This window comes from Myotis brandtii, unplaced genomic scaffold, assembly GCF_000412655.1.
Source record: "Myotis brandtii unplaced genomic scaffold, ASM41265v1 scaffold165, whole genome shotgun sequence".
In the NCBI taxonomy this organism is placed as follows: Eukaryota; Metazoa; Chordata; class Mammalia; order Chiroptera; family Vespertilionidae; genus Myotis; species Myotis brandtii.
The window spans coordinates 15,604,653-15,623,038 of NW_005356042.1; the positions used below are offsets into that span (position 1 = coordinate 15,604,653).

Consider the following 18,386-nt stretch of genomic DNA (forward strand, 5'->3'; position numbering starts at 1 on the left):
GTGATAACATTGGCAAATATGTTCTCCCATGCAGTGGGCTTTCTTGTTGTTTTGTTGATGGTTTCTTTTGCTGTGCAGAAGCTTTTTATTTTGATGTAGTCCCATTTGTTTATTTTCTCTTTAGTTTCCACTGCCCTAGGAGCAGTATCAGTGAAGAAATTGCTTCGGCATATGTCTGAGATTTTGTTGCCTTTGGATTCCTCTAGTATTTTTATGGTTTCCCATTTTACATTTAAGTCCTTTATCCATTTTGAGTTTATTTTTGTGTATGGTGTAAGTTGGTGGTCTAGTTTCATTTTTTTCTGTTTCTTCGTTTTAGATTTGGATTTTTGTCCCCCATCCCCTCCCGATCAGCTTGTCTTCCAAGTTCAGGAACCAGAAACCAACCAATTCACTGCCTTTATCTTTGAGGTCTCCAAGTTTGTCATTGTTCATTGACATTTTTACTACATATGAGGCTGGGATCCCATAGGCAATAAAGCAGGTAATAGGCAAGGTCCACGTGTGAAACACAGTCCTTGTTCCTTACCTGTAGGTTTAGCTTATGAATCAAGTGAAGTTTTTGACATGGTACTTATTTTTCCACTATATTCTGGTAAGAAGGAAGACAGTTTTTACTGAATGTATGTAAATAACATAACTGTAAAAAGTCAAATAATTTAGAGGCACATTGTATAATATTCAACCATTATTCTTACTAATTTGTAGATAAGGATGAATATGTCATTTCCCCCCCTACACAATCATTTTCTTACATTTACCTGACAGTTTATTAACTTATAACTTGTGGTAATAATTTTCATTGTATTTTTAGTGTCTGAATTCTCTGGGATCAGCTGGAACAAGCATTGAATGAATGTTTCAGTTCAGTTTGTAAATTGTTAACTGTAAAACGCGTGAATTAAGTAGATGGGAAATGATTTTTTTTTAAAGGATTTTCTTATATAGCCATTAAAAATAGAACATTAACCACAATGAAACTGGTTTTTTCCTGATCTTGGTTTAAGCAGTCTATTTCAGAAAATTGCCTCAGAATGAGTCCTGGAAATCCAAGCACGGTCCTTTGGGTACATTCTGAGAGATGAGTGTCTGGCCACGGATCAAGGTCAGCCTTATTGAGAATCTGTACCCCTGAGGCTATTCGAGAACCTGGTTCTTTCCTTCTTGATTGAAACCTTTCTTATAGTTCTTCAGAAAACTTGCTTTCTGATCTGTAGCTTGTAGCTGGGGCCCTTTGGCAGTGGTAAGAGAAAAGCAGAAATCGCCTGTGGATGGGAGAACGGCATGGCTCTGATTAATGTATTATAATAACCACCTCTATCAGAGAGAAACATAGAGAAGACCTCTAGTCACATGGAACTCCATCACTGATTGCCTTGAGAATAAGAACTTGTTATGAACAGTGAGGACTTTGTCAGATCTCCAGGGTCCTCCCATTTATCCCATCAGTGATATGTTATAATTGTCACCAACTGTTGAATATATTTAAACCTAGAAGCAAAATCATTTTTTTTAAAAAAGGATTAATTTTGTTAATTTTGTTAATTGTCATACCAATCTTTGTTTCTAACCTGAAAAGTATACAACTGAAATGCATTCATAGTAACAATATTTTAGTTGTAGATAATTAACCCAGGGAGGTGGAACTTCTCTTTCACTTGCTAGCATGGTGGACTTGCTAGCATGAAATCATTGTATTGAGCTAATTAAAAATCTGGAGAATGCCAAGCCTATCTAATATTTCTAGTTTCCCTTCTTTTACAAGTTGATGGAGTAAGTTATAGTTTACCTTATGGCCATCTGGGAAACCCAAAAGCAGTTTAGATGGAAAAGACATCTTAACAATTTTATTTATTTTTTATTTTTTAAAAAAAATATATTTTATTGATTTTTTTACAGAGAGGAAGGGAGAGGGATAGAGAGTTAGAAACATCGGTGAGAGAGAAACACCAATCAGCTGCCTCCTGCACACCCCCCATTGGGGATGTTGCCTGCAACCAAGGTACATGCCCTTGACCGGAATCGAACCCGGGACCTTTCAGTCCGCAGGGTGACGCTCTATCCACTGAGCCAAACCGGTCAGGGCTCTTAACAATTTTATAAGTTTGAATATGGGGCCTGGATTTGGCAAAAAAGAGTTGTCAGAAGAAACAAGAATTATTGCATGCTATGCCTTTATAGTTACACTCTCCCCAACCCCTAACTTCTGGCAACCATGGATCCGTTCTCCATCATTATAGTTTTGTGTTTTGCAAATGTCATTAAAATGGAATCATGTAGTATGTAACTTTTTGAGGCTGGCTTCTTTCATTCAGCATAACATCTTTAAAATTTGCCCAAGTTGTTTGAAGAATCAATAGTTCTGCCCTGGCCTGTGTTGCTCAATGGTTAGAGTGTTGGCCTGTGCATTTAAGGGTCATTGGTTTGATATCCTGTGAAGGGCACATATCTGGGTTCCAGGTTTGATCCCCAGCCCTGGTTGGGGCATGTGCAGGAGGCAACTAATCGATGTGTGTCTCTCTCACATCGATGTTTCTCTCTCTCCCTCCTTCCCTCCCTTCTACTCTCTCTAAAAATCAATGGGAAAAAATATAGTCAAGTAAGGATTAATTTTAAAAAAATCAATAGTTCTTATACTTTTACCTGTTGAGTAATAATCCATTGTATGGATAGACTACAATTTATTTGTTGACCCATTGGATAACATTTGGGCTGTTTCCAGTTTTGGGTCATTGTAAATAGAGCTGCTATAACCATGCATGTATAGATTTTTTTGTGTGTGAATAGAAATTTTCAGTTTTCTAGGATAAATACATAGAAGTGGGATTACTGGGTCTTATGGTAGGTGTGCATTTAACTTTTAAAGAAACTATAAAACTGTTTTCCAGAGTGGCTTCTGTCTGTTTTTGAAAATAATTTCTTAATACCCCAATAGTTCCGAGTTTCACTGTTGGTCCTCCTGCCATGGTGCTTTGCTATTTTCTGCTCTCATGATGAGTGCTGCACTCCAAGTGTATTTGTCTCTCTATTGTAAGCACAGGTATCATTTCTAAAGGAGAGTTTGTATCTGGCTCACTTTGTATAACTGCAACTTCAAGTCCCACACCTTCCATGTAGGTGTGGGTGAATGAGTGGGTTGTTGGGCACGCAGATAGTTGCATAGCCACCTTTTTCCTGTGTGACCTTGGGCAAGTTCCATGGGTTAGTAATTTTAGCTTCTCCGTTTGCAAAAGAGATTGATAACACTCATTATATGGTTGTTGTAAAGATTTAATGGGATAAAAACTTAAACGCTCCAAACATTTGTCTGAAATGCAATAAGTAGTCAGAACATCGCAGCTATTATTGTTAGTTAAATTACTCTACTTTTGAAAGTGATAAAGGGTGAAAACATGTCACTCTTACCTTTCAGCTAGGAATGTTGTTTAACAGGCAGGCTGACAGCGATCTGCCCCAGTGTGGTCCTCGTGAAGTCCGAAAATTCTCTTGTAATGGTTATGAGTGTGAACAGGTTTTCTTTGTGTCTCTGCAACAGTAGCATGGCGGTGGGGCTGACTGAAATGCACTATTGAAATGTATCTTCTAAAGATACATCTAAGCAGCAGTCGCCAACCTTCCGGACCTCACGGACCACCAGTGGTCTGCAGACCACAGGTTGGCGACCGCTGGTTTAGAGAACAAAACAATGAGTTCAAAGGCTGTTCGTATTTCAATAGTTGAGTTTTTTAATGGCATTTATTTCACAAATTATCTTTCTTTCTTTCTTCCAGTTCTGGGATTACCGCCAGCCTCGGAAATACCTCAATATTCTCCCTTGCCAGGTGCCTGTCTGGAAGGCCAGATACACTGTGAGTGTGACACCTGTCTCGTGTTGGGAAACTTCCATCTTGGTGTTCCAGACTCTTTATGAGGCAGTTTTCTCTTTCTGTCTTGATTTAGGGGTGGGTCAAAGGTGGTCATGCTGGTATAAAAGATGTTATCCACTGAAAAATGTACCCTTGGGCCCTGGCCAGTGTGGCTCAGTTGGTTGGTACGCCATCCCATATGCCAGAAAGTGGCAGGTTCGATTCTCAGTCAGGGCACATACCAGGTTGTGGGTTCCATCCCCGGTCAGGGCGTACAGGAGGCAGTTGACCAGTGTTCCTCGCTCACATTGATGTCTCTCTCTAACATTGATGTTTCTCTCTCCCTCTCTCTCTCCAATTAAAAATAATTTTTAAAAATTTAAAAATTAACCCTTGGAATGTTGGGTAAGAATCTGTACTAGAATTACTAACCAAAGCTAGACTGGGAAGCTAGGTGGTGGGAAGGTGGTCACTAGAAGCAGGGGAAGAGGGTCAGATGGAAGCAGAGGGTGGAGAGACTTGTGGTCAGTGGATTGTGATGGAAAGAACTCTGGCTTTAGATTCAGAAGACCTGGGTTTTGGGCCTAGCAATGCCACTTAATCCCCCCCCCCCATCTTTATTGAGCTATAATTTTTAAAAAATATATATTTTATTGATTTTTTACAGAGAGGAGGGGAGAGGGATAGAGAGTTAGAAACATCGATGAGAGAGAAACATTGATCAGCTGCCTCCTGCACACTCCCTACTGAGGATTTAGGATGTGCCCACAACCAAGGTACATGCCCTTGACCGGAATCGAACCTGGGACCCTTCATTTCGCAGGCCGACGCTCTATCCACTGAGCCAAACCGGTTAGGACTGAGCTATAATTGATATATAACATTGTGCAAGTTCAAGTTGCAAAACGTGTTAATTTGATACACTTATATGTTGCAAAACGATTACCACCATAGCATTAGCTAACACCTCCATCACATAATTACCATTTCTTTTTTGTGATGAGAACATGCAAGATTTACTCTCTTAGCAACTCTTAAGTATGTAATATGGTGTTACTAACTTTAATCACTCTGTTGTACATTAGATCCCCAGAACATAATCATTTTATAACTGGATGTTTGTACCCTCTGACCAACTTTCCTCTTCTTCCCCTCTCCTCAGCCCTGTAATTGATATTTTACTTGGTGTTTCTATGAGTTCAGTCTTTTTAGATTCTACATATAAGTGATATCATACAGTATTTGTCTTTCTCTCCCTTATTTTACTTAGCATAATGCCCTCAAGGTTCATCCACATTGTGGTAAATGGCAGCATTTCCTTCTTTCTCATGGCTGAGTAATATTCCATTGTGTGTTTGTGTGTGTCTACACGTGTGTGTGTCTCACATTTTTATCATTCATCATTGATGGACAATTAGGTTGTTTCCATATTTTGGCTTGTGAATAATGCCGCAATGAGACATTTAATATTTGTGTGGCCTTTGGCAAGCCATTTGGTATTTTTGAGCAATAGCTATCTCCTTTGTAAAATAATAATAATATTTTTTACAATGCCTTCCTTTTTTATTGTGATAAAATTCACCATTTTAAAATGTGCAATTCAGCCGAAACCGGTTTGGCTCAGTGGATAGAGCGTCGGTCTGCGAAATGAAGGGTCCCAGGTTCGATTCCGGTCAAGGGCATGTACCTGGGTTGCGGGCACATCCCCAGTAGGATATGCCTTCCTTTTGAAAAATCATATATGAAAATGCTTTATAAATCATAAAGTACCATGAATATAGGGGGTAGGCTATTATCAACATTCCAACAATTTTTTCATTGCCACATTGATAGCTGCTGATCAGAGGTAGTGTATTTCTCTTAGTGTCAATTTGAAAAGGGAGGATAGGGATGGATAAAGGTACTTTTATACATTAGGCTGTCACCCTGGGGCATTGTGGAGCATAGAGGATAATTGGGTATTAAGTGGCTTTTGCATTTGAGAACACTTGTCAGCAGCAGATGTTGACAACAACAGATGTTGTTCTTTTTTTTCCAATAGTTTATTGATTTTTTTACAGAGAGAGGAAGGGAGAGGGAGAGAGGGATTGCCCTTGGCCAGGAATCGACTCGGCAACCTCCTCCTGGTGTGCAGGATGACAACCCAACTAACTAGGCCACACCAATCAAGGCAGATGTTGTTCTTTTTTCTTTTCTTTTCTTTCTTTTTTTTAAAAAAATATATTTTTATTGATTTCAGAGACTAAGGGAGAGGAAGAGATAGATAGAAACATCAATGATGAGAGAGAATCATTGATTGGCTGCCTCCTGCACGCCCCCTACTGGGGATCAAGCCTGCAACCCGGGCATGTGCCCTTGACCGGAATTGAACCTGGGACCCTTCAGTCTGCAGGCCGATGCTCTACCCACTGAGCCAAACCAGCTAGGGCAGATGTTGTTCTTATGAATAGAAATACTTCTCTGGATTAATATGTTTGTTTTAAAAAACAAACAAACAGAGAAGTCTAGAAGTGCTGTCAGGAGGGGAGGTAGAGATAAATGTGCTCTAGGTCAGTGGTCGACAAACTGCGGCTCGTGAGCCACATGGGGCTTTTTGGCCCCTTGAGTGTGGCTCTTCCAGAAAATACCAACTTCTGTGCATGGGCCATGAAGTTTCAATTGCACTGTACGTGCGTGGTATTTTGTGGAAGAGCCACACTCAAGGGGCCAAAGAACCACATGTGGCTCGTGAGCCGCAGTTTGCCGACCACTGCTCTAGGTGATGATGGTTTATTATTCCCTAAAGACCAGTGTCTAATCATCAAACAAATGGGCCCCTTAGCTGCCTAGCAGATTGGGTGTTGATAAGTAAAGTCTGTCAGACCTCAAACTAACTGGGAGGTTTTTTTTGAATAGCTGTAGTATTTGGGGTAGTGGGAAGGTTGTGGTTCACGTGGATGGCATGCCCCTGGTGCATTTCCTCGAGACAGGAATTGTGCTTGCTGCTCTGGCCTTTTCCCCAGTGTGCCTTGCATGCTCACTCTGGGAAAGCGCTCAGTAACTCGTGAAGTAGCTCAGGGAGAGTAGCTAGGATACGAAACAGTGTGTTCCTGTGTGCAACAGTCAGAGCCATATTTTAGAATATTTTCAAAGTTCTTCAAGTGTTTGGCTTAGCTTTATTTTATTTTATTAAATATATTTTTATTGATTTCAGAGAGGAAGGGAGAGGGAGAGAGAGATAGAAACATCAATGACGAGAAAGAATCATTGATCGGCTGCCTCCTGCACGCCCCCTACTGGGGGTTGAGCCCGCAACCTGGGTATGTGCCCTTGACCAGAATTGAACCTGGGACCCTTCAGTCCACAGGCCGACGCTCTATCCACTGAGCCAAACCAGCTAGGGATGGGCTTAGCTTTATTTATTTATTTTTTTCACTTGCTCTGGTTCCTTCCAGAAGCAAAGACAAGTAGATGTGATGGTCAACTTATGATATTTGGAAAAATTTTCCCCAGATGGGTTGGGATCTTCCATCATCCAATTTATTTTAGGAAAGAATTGCTACTTTGTTACTGAAGACTCAGCTGATTCTCCCTGGAATCATCACCTGCTTTTCCCTTTCTTGCCCTAGCCGTTCAGCAATGGATTAGTCACTGTGATGGTCCCCCAGCTGCGGAGGGAGAATAGTCTCCTCTTGTGGAACGTCTTTGACTTGAACACCCCTGTCCATACCTTTGTGGGGCACGATGACGTGGTGCTGGAGTTCCAGTGGAGGAAGCAGAAGGAAGGTGAGTGGGAGAGAAGACGGCCGCTTGATTTCCTTCTGAGCCCTGTTCCACAGCAGCTCAGTCAGGGTTGGCTGTGTGATCCAATGAGGAGGATGCAGGGCTGGCCTTAGGAATCGGTCAGGGTCCACCACCTTTAATCGTAGATAAGCAAAGGGGTGTGCGGGCTGTGATTCTTCTAAGTTTCCTCCTCTTCTCTTCTGTTGTGTGGAGTCTCTCTCCTGTGTGGGAAAGATCTATAAGAAATGGATAGACTTGCTGTGGGATCATTTCTAGGGCTGAAAACTCTGGGGTCACTACCTTCAGAAGCCTCTGGCAGTTGCCCCTTGCTACTCTGCCGATGAGGGAGACCCGAGGTCATCACTGCCCCTCACATATTCCCAGTCTCATCACAAACACACAGTGGTATTTTACCGCTCGTCCCCTTGAGGATAAGTTTGGTCAAATGACATGCTTTGAACATGAAACATGAAACATGAAACATGGTGTGGTCTCTTTTGGGTTGAAGTATTAACAGCCATTGTGCAATTACACACTCTCATTGCCTCTGCCACACAGCTGGCAAGACTCCAGATGGGGCCGCTCCCGTCAGAAATGAGGAGGAGGTAGAGATAGAGAGTAAGCATAAAATCCTTCCTTTAAGCTACTGAGATTTGGGGTTGTTTGTGATTGCACCTTAATTAGTCAGCCCTCACTAATGCCTGGTCAGAATTACAGTGGGAGTCAGGCAGCCCTTGGCCTCAGTTCCTCCATCAACTCACCATGCAAATTTAGTTGCAGCCTCTCTCTCTTTTTTTTAATATATATATTTTTATTAATTTAGAGAGGAAGAGAGAGGGAGAGAGAGATAGAAACATCAGTGATGAGAGAGAATCACTGTCAGCTGCCTCCTGTACACCCCCCATGGGATTGAGCCCGCAACCCTGGCATGTGTCCTTGACTGGAATAGAACCTGGGACCCTTCAGTCCGCAGGCTGACACTCTCCACTGAGCCAAACTGGCCAGGGCGCAGACTCTTTTCTTGAGATTTTCCTGCCATGCTCACTAAATATTGTACAGAACAGAAGTATATTTCTTGGTTTTTCCATATCACAGAAGGAAAGCCAGGTAGTGCAGTGGTGTGACTTGTCCAGAGCCCAGAATAGGGCTCTGGTAGACCTGGGGTTAGAGCAGGCAACTTCTTACCCCAGCTTATTTGTGACTCTTCCAGGATTGTTTTTGAAAGGATTCTCTTTTTTTTTTTTTAGAATGAATGGTTGGTTTAATATTCATGGACTTGAGATTTTTTTTTAGAATGAAATGTGAAAGGATTCTCTTAATCATCCTCTTAATTTTCCCGTCTTTATTTCTGTAATCTCTCTTGCTTCTATAAACATGAGGCTGCATGACTTTGGCTTTCAACGTATTCTCTTGCATTTTGCCATAGTGAACAGATGATGTGGTTTCCCCACTGTCTGGCCGAGAGAGGTTGGGCCTGTAATTTTGGATTGAAATAAAGTTATCTATGTCTATATGCCAGTAGGGTGAATTGTTTAAATTGGGACTGTCTAGCCAGTAGTGAAGAAGTTTTTTAAACACTTATTTTTATTTTATTATTTTTGTTAATCCTCACTGGAGGTTATTTTTCCACTGATTTTTAAGGAGAGTGGAAGAGAGAGGGAAAGACAGAGATAAATATCGATGTGAGAGAAACACATCAATTGGTTGCCTCCTGCATGAGCTCTGACCAGGGCCTGGGCCAGGGAGAAGCCTACAACCAAGGTACGTGCCCTTGACCATAATCGAACCTGGGACCCTTTGGTCCACAGGCCGACGCTCTATCCACTGAGCCAAACCAGCGAGGGCCAGTAGTGAAATTTTGAATGTAAGTTATAGGGTGTTTTTTTTTATTATTCATTTTTATTGTGAAATATATCACCCATCCATAAAATTGCATAAAACACATACAGTTTAAAAAAATAAAGTGAAAATCTATGTAACTACAACCAAGGTCAAGAAAAGAACATTGTTAGAACCCCAAAAGCTTTCTGATCACAATACTCTCTCTTCTCCCAGAGGTAAACACTATCCTAATGCTTAGGATAGTGATTTCTGGTTTTATCTTTTTAGTTTACCACCCATTTTTTTCATTTCTCAAAATAGTTTAGGTTTGCTTGTTGTTGAAACTTTCGTGAATATAATCATCCTTTATGTATTCTTGTATTTTACTTTTTATTTTTATGGCCATGTTTTAGTTTTTGTTGTTGTTGTTTTTAAGAATGGTATATTGATTTCTAGAGAGAGGAAGGGAGAGAGAGAGAAACATCAATTTGAGAGCATAACATCTATCGGCTGCCCTAACTGGGGTATTGAACCGGCAGCCTTTCAGTGCAATGGATGACACCCAACCTACTGAATCACACTGGCCAGGGCTGTCTTGTAAGATTTAAATAGGGATATATAGAAACGTTGTTTGAAGGCGGTGACAGAGAAGGAACTTTTGTCCCTCACTCACCTGATTAACTTGGATAGCTTGTGTTCTTTGTTTCCTCAGTTTCCCCATCTGTAAAATGAGGGAATTGGTGAAATTACTTCTAAGTTCTTTGCTCTCTGAAGATGCCATGAAGCAGATTCTAGATACTACATAATTTCCCTGAAATGTCCTGACCTTTCATAAAGCTCTTTCATAAAGCACCCTGAGCCTTTCAGAATAATTTTCCTTTGACCTGACCTAACGTGAAAATATAATTCATTCAACTCAAAACATTAAAGATTTATTATTCATTTCATAAAGAGATGCATGCACCGCTTTTCCAAAAAATTATTTTAAATAGTAAGATGCCATGATGCATTTAAATCAATTCATTTTACAAAAATTGTATTCATCCCCGGCTCCTCTGGAGCATATAAAAAAAGAACATTTGTGGAGGTGAAAGTTTAATGTGGCATTAAACCCCAGTATCACTCTTCACCTGCTAATTTGCTAGTTATTATTTCACCTCATTTAAGTTTCTGCTCAAATGTGACTTCCTCAGGGAGTCCTGTCTAAAAATAGCTTCCCTATCAGTCTCTCTCCTGTATTTTTTTTTTTAATAACACTGTCACTACTGACATTTTATTACATATTTATTAGTTTGTTTATTTCCACTACTGGGACGTAAGATCTATAATGTCAGAGGTTATTGTATTCGTGCTGTAGTGGCTATAACAGTTCATAAATATTTATTGAATGGATGGATGGATGAATGAATGAATGAATCTCACTCCATTGCAACCTGTAGCAAAATTGATGTTTAATTCAGAAAATTTTCCAGGACTTTTATTTGGTGATTTCTAGGGTCCAAGGACTACCAACTGGTTACGTGGTCACGGGACCAGACCTTGAGAATGTGGCGGGTGGATTCCCAGATGCAGAGGGTATGTATTCGTTGCTGTTGTGGAGGAATGTAACCAGATACACTAGAACAGTGATGGCGAACTTTTTGAGCTCGGCGTGTCAGCATTTTGAAAAACCCTAACTTAACTCTGGTGCCGTGTCACATATAGAAATTTTTTGATATTTGCAACCATAGTAAAACAAAGACTTATATCTTTGATATTTATTTTATATATTTAAATGCCATTTAACAAAGAAAAATCAACCAAAAAAAATGAGTTCGTGTGTCACCTCTGACACGTGTGTCATAGGTTCGCCATCACTGCACTAGAAACTTAAAAAAAATACAAAATTTGGTATTTGTGGAAATTAGAGGATACATGATAGATATTTGATACGTGCTTGCTGGTAGGCCAAGTGGCTGTGTATGCCACAGTGAGCTCTGAGGTCTTCAAGAGCCAACTTCAGTATTCAGCACTTAAAGGCTGAAGAACCTCTGCATGTCTTTTCTTCTCCTGTCCTGGTATAAGAGGGTGTGGGCAGCATACTGAGCAAGTGGCCCATGGGCTTCATTTCTTTTTCTTCTCAATGGGCTAGGAAATTTACCCTTGCACTCTGACGTGTTCAGAGCCCTCTGCGTCCATCAATGATACCTGTTCTATGAAGCCTTTTCCAATTTTTGCCCCATGAACGATATCTGTTTCTTATATGAACCACATTGGAAGCGGGTATGAACTTCTTTGCTCTGCCTTATCTCAGTGCTCTGTCTTCTCATTCGGTGGCTACATTTCTTGAAGTCAGGAACCATGTCTCACTTGTATTCCTCCCCCACAGCACTCTGTACAGAGTGGATAGAAAATGGTGGGTAAAATTTGCTTAGTACGAAGTCATTCTTGAGCATTTTTGTCAATTATCATCACCTTATTGTCTTTCAAATCTATTTTTCTCCAAAAAGTATCATTTGCTCTAATGCTGTGAAGGTTATTGTATTTTGGGGGTTAGCTGAATAACTCCATCAAGGCTTAGAATTAACAATAATGTTTTCTGAGGCTTGCATAAACTACGAACAGGATAAAAAAATTCCACGGTAGAATAATAGAGTCTGTTCTCCTGTGTATTTAACCAGGGAGAGTTGGCGATGGATAAAACCTGTTTTGATTTTATCAGTTTTTGTCTGACATCTCTATCCTTTGTGATTCCCATTTTTTTAAAAAATTGATTTTTAGAGAGAGAGGAAGGGAGGGGGGAGAGAGAAAGAGAGAAAAAGAGAGAGAAACATCAATGTGAGAATGAAACATCGATCAAATGCCTCCTGCAGGCCCCATATGGCTGGGAGGCGGGCAGGGGAGGTGGAGTCTGAAACTCAGGCATATGCCCTGACCAGGAATCGAATTGGCAACCTTTTGGTGCACAGGACGACACCCAACCAACTGAGCCACACCAGCCAGGGCTGTGATTCCCATTTTTAGGTGAGAACTCTAACCCAACATGCTGACCATTTCCACTGACTTCTCTGGACCCGGATCTTCTGCCCTTTGTTGCAGCTTTGTGCAAATGACATATTAGATGGTGTTGATGAGTTCATTGAGAGCATTTCTCTTCTGCCGGAACCAGAGAAGACCCTTCACACGCAGGACACAGATCACCAGCACAGCTTAAGCCATGGAGAGGAAGAAGGTAATTGGTCAAACTGTTGTTTTACGTGAGGTGCCCTCTGCGCATTTCAGAGTTGTAGAACTGCTCTCTGACTCAGTGCCAGAGATGTTTGCCCACAATTGAACCTCTCTCCCTTATAGTCTTAAAGGAAGATCCCCCAAGCAGTCTCCTGGAAGAGAAGAAATCAGATCAACCGGGACTGCCTCAGACTCTGCAGCAGGAGTTCTCCCTGATCAATGTGCAGATCCGGAATGTCAACGTGGAGGTGCTCCAAGTCTAATGAATTGTCTCATGCTCGCGATGGCAGTTGGTGGGAGAGGGGCCTATTTCAGCTAAGATTTCAGCTAGCAAATAGCTTTGCTGCTTTAACAGATAAGTCTCTCTGCTTACTTTTTTAATTTCCTGGGTTTTCTAAAGAAATTGATATTTTGCAAATGCAGGTTATTTTTCTGACCAAATTACTGTCTCATAAGATGACCTAAGGGATAAACTGATGCTCCTGTGTCTTAAAATCTTAGATGCTCCAACACCTCCTTTACTGTATGTGAAGATACTTAGATCTGGGAAGGCTTAGTGACTTGACTCAAGTTACTGGTGAAGTTAATGACAGAACTGAGTTTGGAAGCCAAGCCTCTGACTCTCCAGGGCTTTTTGTGCTTTGCTGTCCAATCTTCCCTTAAAGCCGGCCTTGTCCTTGGTGAGTCAGAGTCATAGTGAGAAGGTGACCAAACCTCTTTGTTCACTTCACACATGGAGAGGTTTACTCTTTTTTTTTTTTTTTTTTTTGGCAGCTGTTCTTTGCTTCAGGGAATTGAGTCTCTCTCTATAAAGGAGTTTCAAAACTTGATTAGTTTTTCTTTTGCCCAGATTCAGTTAATAGTAGGCATGGATATGTACACTTACATAATTATCCCATTCGGTGTTTAAAACAACTCTGCAGCAAGTGCTTTTATCCCCCCTTTTCTGATGAGGAAAGGGAGACACTAAGAGATGTCTTGTCCAAGGTCAGCTGCTGTTTGGTGGAAGAGATTTAATATCTGTCTCCAGCCATAGCTGGTTTGGCTCAGTGGATAGAACGTCGGCCTGTGGACTGAAGGGTCCTGGGTTCGATTCCGGTCAAGGGCACATGCCCGGGTTGTAGGCTCGGTCCCCAGTAGGGGGTGTGCAGGAAGCAGCCCATCAATGATTCTCTCTCATCATTGATGTTTCTGTCTCTCTCTGCCTCTCCCTTCCTCTCTGAAATCAATAAAAATATATAAAAAAAATTTTAAAAAATATCTGTCTCCAGATTTCCCACGTGTGTGGCTCTCTTCACTGTGTTCCATGTGTCTCTCTAGTTGGCAGCACAGGCAAACGGAAGAGAGAGAGGGTTCCTAGGTTAACTGGCTGTCAGCTTATACGCCTCTGTCCCAGCTGGAAACTGTGTGGATACCTGGTGATCGAGTTTAAGAAGGAAATCTTATTCTTTTCCCAGAAGTGCTTTTTAAAAATTATTGGGATATAATTCACATACCATATTTACCCTTTTAAAGTGTATAATTTAGTGCTTTTTAATATAGTCACAAAGTTGGGCAATTATAACCACTGTCTAATTCCAGAGCATTTTCATCATCCCCAAAGAAGTCCTATATCCCCAGTAACTCTCCATTTTCCTCTCTCCCTAGCCCACGGCAACTACTGATCAGTCCATTTTTATGGATTTTCCAAGGAGTACTTTTTAAATTGAGTCAAGTATTTAACTTTTTCCTGCTTTATTTTCCTTTCTCAAAATAAATATGTTTCAGCCTACCTACAACTTTTAGGATGAAGCTTTTTAAAATCAGAATACTTTGTACTTATTAAAGTGGTGCTAAAATTAATGAGTTGTCCAAATCTTCCAAATTAATTTGTTTTTGGAATTCTACCTTTATCTTTGGAGATTTCAGGAACTAATTCAGTTAGCTGGTTTAAAATATATTTTTATTGATTTCAGAGAGGAAGGGAGAAGGAAAGAGAGATAGAAACATCAGTGATGAGAGAGAATCATTGATTGGCTGCCTCCTGCACACCCCTACTGGGGATCGAGCCCACAACGTGGGCATGTGCCTTTGACGGGAATCGAACATGAAACCCTTTAGTCCATAGGCCAATACTCTATCCCAGTGGTTCCCAAACTTATTTGGCCTACCGCCCCCTTTCCAGAAAAAATATTACTCAGCGCCCCCTGGAAATTAATTTTTTTAAAATTTTAATAGCAATTAAACAGAAAGATATATGTATTAATGTTTCTGCTTTTTTCGTAAAATATAGTAAAGAAAGGTGTAAATTAGAAACATTGAAGTTTGAAATTATGAAACTATTTATTGAACTCAGAATAGAAAGGTAATACAAAAAAAGTTAAAACAAATGCACCTGTGGCCATCACCGCCCCCCTGGATCGCTGCAGCGCCCACCAGGGGGCGGTAGCGCCCACTTTGGGAATCACTGCTCTATCCACTGAGCCAAACCAGCTATGGCCAGTTAGCTGATTTAAATCCATTTGCACCTAAAGACCCCTCCTGGTTAGTCTCCAAAGCAGTTGTTGATTTGTCTCTTGCAGATGGACGCAGCGGATAGGAGTTGCACAGTGTCTGTGCACTGTAGCAACCATCGTGTCAAGATGCTGGTGAAGTTCCCGGCACAGTATCCAAACAATGCCGCCCCTTCCTTCCAGTTTATCAACCCCACGACCATCACGTCCACGATGAAAGCGAAGCTGCTAAAGGTTGGGATCTGTGTTCACATATTCTCCTTGATGTTTGTATGAGAGCTCTGCTCCTGAGCATGAGTAGTGAAGTTGAATGAAAATACCAACTGATAAGATTTGGAAGTCATCTGTCCTGACATACTGCAGTTAACATTTGCTATTCATTTTGTGTAGAAAACATTAGAGCAGTAGTTCTTGACCTTTTTGGATCATGGACACCCTTTGAAAGTCTAATGAAAACTATGGACCCTTTCCAGAAAAATCTGCACAAATATTGCATACAATTTCAGAGATATTGTCTATGAAATAATATGCAGCTCTATGATTGCATTTAATCTGCTCAGAGATCTCATTAAAACTATGTATTACTCCCAGATTAAAAACCTTGCAATACAGTTTCATTTATCTGGAAACAATAGGCAAGGTGTATTCTGAAGATATAATATATTTTGTAATCAGAAAAAAATGAGTAAGGTCATTTAAAAAAATCCATTCCAAATGATAGCTATTGTAAATTGTGCTGCTATGAACATAGGGGTGCATATATCCTTTCTGATTGGTATTTCTGTTTTCTTGGGATATATACCTAGAAGTGGTATTACTGATGGCAGTCCCATTTTTAGTTTAGTAAAAAAGAAGGAATTCTTAACGTTTGCAACAGCATGGATGGAACTGGAGAGTATTATGCTAAGCAAAATAAGCCAGTCAGAGAAAGATAAATATCACATGATCTCACTCATTTATGGAATATAATGAACATCATAAACTGATGAACAGAAATAGATACAAAGACAAAGAAGCATCGAACGGACTGTCAAACTGCAGTGGGAAGGCAGGGGAGGGCTGGGTGTGGGGTAAGAGATCAACCAAAGGACTTATATGCATGCATATAAGGATAGCCAATGGACACAGATACTGGGGGGAGGAGGGGTTGGGGGTAGGGAGTGAGGGCATGTGCTGGGGGGTAGAGAAGGCCGGGGGGAGGTCAATGGGGGAAAAAGGAGACTCATGTACTACTATTTGTAATATTTTAAATAATAAAAAATTTTAAAAAATCCATTCCATAAAAAGAGATAGTGCCATCCTCAAATGAGGCAGCTGGCTGCACAGGTGAGTGTGTGAAGGATGGCAGTGCCTGAGTAGAGGAGGGACAGCCTGGCGGCTGGTCTTCACCCTGCATGTGCAGAAACTTGGTTTGTTAGTTCACGCAGAGCAAATCAGGCAGAATTCCCAGGAGGAAGCCCCACGAGCTGGGGATGATATACCTTTTGCAGTGTGAGCAGCATCACATAATGAAGTAACTGAAATGTCCTACAAAACCAAGTTGACCTGAATGCTGTTCACCTTTTGCCTAGTTTATTTCATATGCACTTAATCTGTCTTCTTGGAGTATGATCTAGAGTAAAACATTTTTATTTTATTTTATTTTGCAATTAGAGTTTATATTCAATATTATTTTTAATCTTAGGTATACAGCATAGTGGTTACACAAGCATGCATTTGCAAAGTTATTCTCCACGATATTTCTAGTACCCACCTGGCATCAGACCTAGTTATGTAATTAAGAAAATTTTCAAGTGTCATAAGGACCTTTGAAATGCTAATTACTCAGACTTTGTGGTATTTGACATTTTGTACTTGGAATTTGAATATTTCATTGTCTCATTTGGACATGTAAAAAAGACTTTCTTCTGGTATAAAAATGATAGAATTAGGAAATGTTCTTAAAGGTTGAATTCAGTGCTGTCCAATAGAAATATAATGCATGCCATGTGTAATTTTAAACTAAAATTAAAAGGTTAATTAATTCAGTAATATTTTTATTTAATCCAGTATATCTAAAGAATTATCAGAGCAACATGTAGTCAGTATGAAAATGAAAATTATTGAGGTAGTTTACATTTTTTTTTTTATACTAAGTCTTCAACATTCGATATGAATTGCATACTTATGGCACATCTCAGTTCAGACAGCCACATTCCAGCTGCTCGTACCCCCATGTGGGTAACGACTTCCGTATTGGACAGCGCTAGTCCAGTTTACATGCCTGTCTTCAGTATGTGTATGTCAGCTTACATGCACAGCATGTGCCTTAAAATGATGGGATTTATATTTTTAAAGAACCAAAAAAAAGATACATTATAACTTTCCCTAAAGTGAAATCTGTTCCCCTGGCTTATTATATGTATCACTCAGAGCCATTTTCAGTTCAGCCCAGCGGGTGTTCCTTGTAAGGTACTGAGATTTCTCATGGAGGGGGGTAAGGCAGGGGATGAGGAAAGGAGTCGAATGTTCACTAAAGAACATTCATTCCATTACTAGAAACGTGCCCTCTAAAACCAGCATGTGTGCCTGCCTCAGGAAAGGGCTTCTGAAAGCGGGTTCAGAAATGAGTCTTCTCTCCGAGCCTCTAGAGAAGGTGGAAAGTCGTAATTTGTGTGGGAAGCCTCAGGCACAGCCGTGCTCCGGTCTCCCTGCTCTTCACTGCCTCCGACTGCTTTGAAGAATGTTGCTATTATTGACTGTGTTTTGTGCCTTTTCCAGATCCTGAAAGACACTTCCCTGCAAAAAGTGAAACGCAACCAGAGTTGTTTGGAGCCCTGCCTGCGCCAGCTTGTCTCCTGTCTGGAGTCTTTCGTGGTGAGATTCTTGTACCAACCTGTGCTTTGGTGTTTTGTATAATTTCTTCCTCCCTGGGCACCTGATTTTGTAATAATGTATCTTTATTTTGTAATTCAGCTTTGAGACAGATTGTGGTGTTTAGTCTGTTGACTTTTAAATTTCAGAATCAAGAAGACAGTGCCTCCAGCAACCCCTTTGCGCTCCCAAACTCCGTCACCCCACCCTTGCCCACGTTTGCCCGGGTGACCACCGCCTATGGGTCATACCAGGATGCCAATATTCCCTTTCCTAGGACCTCGGGAGCCAGGTTCTGTGGAGCAGGTTGGTCTTTTTTTGGTTCTCTGATTCTAGATTTTGGGAGAGCAATTTTTCTTTGTTTTTATTTTTTGAGAACTCAAAAAAACTTCTATCATAGTATAAT

At 40.7% G+C, this 18,386-nt stretch overlaps 1 protein-coding gene across 1 annotated transcript in view; it reads left to right on the top strand.

The window, feature by feature from the left end:
- WDR59 (WD repeat domain 59) overlaps window positions 1-18,386 on the top strand; it is a 68,856-nt gene that overhangs the window by 24,174 nt on the left and 26,296 nt on the right. Inside the window, exons 9-16 of the mRNA XM_014536800.1 lie at window positions 3,771-3,848; window positions 7,454-7,610; window positions 10,924-11,003; window positions 12,507-12,639; window positions 12,759-12,883; window positions 15,197-15,361; window positions 17,888-17,983; window positions 18,130-18,286. Of these exons, the coding sequence (XP_014392286.1) occupies window positions 3,771-3,848; window positions 7,454-7,610; window positions 10,924-11,003; window positions 12,507-12,639; window positions 12,759-12,883; window positions 15,197-15,361; window positions 17,888-17,983; window positions 18,130-18,286 (991 nt within the window). The remainder of the gene's footprint in view (window positions 1-3,770; window positions 3,849-7,453; window positions 7,611-10,923; window positions 11,004-12,506; window positions 12,640-12,758; window positions 12,884-15,196; window positions 15,362-17,887; window positions 17,984-18,129; window positions 18,287-18,386) is intronic.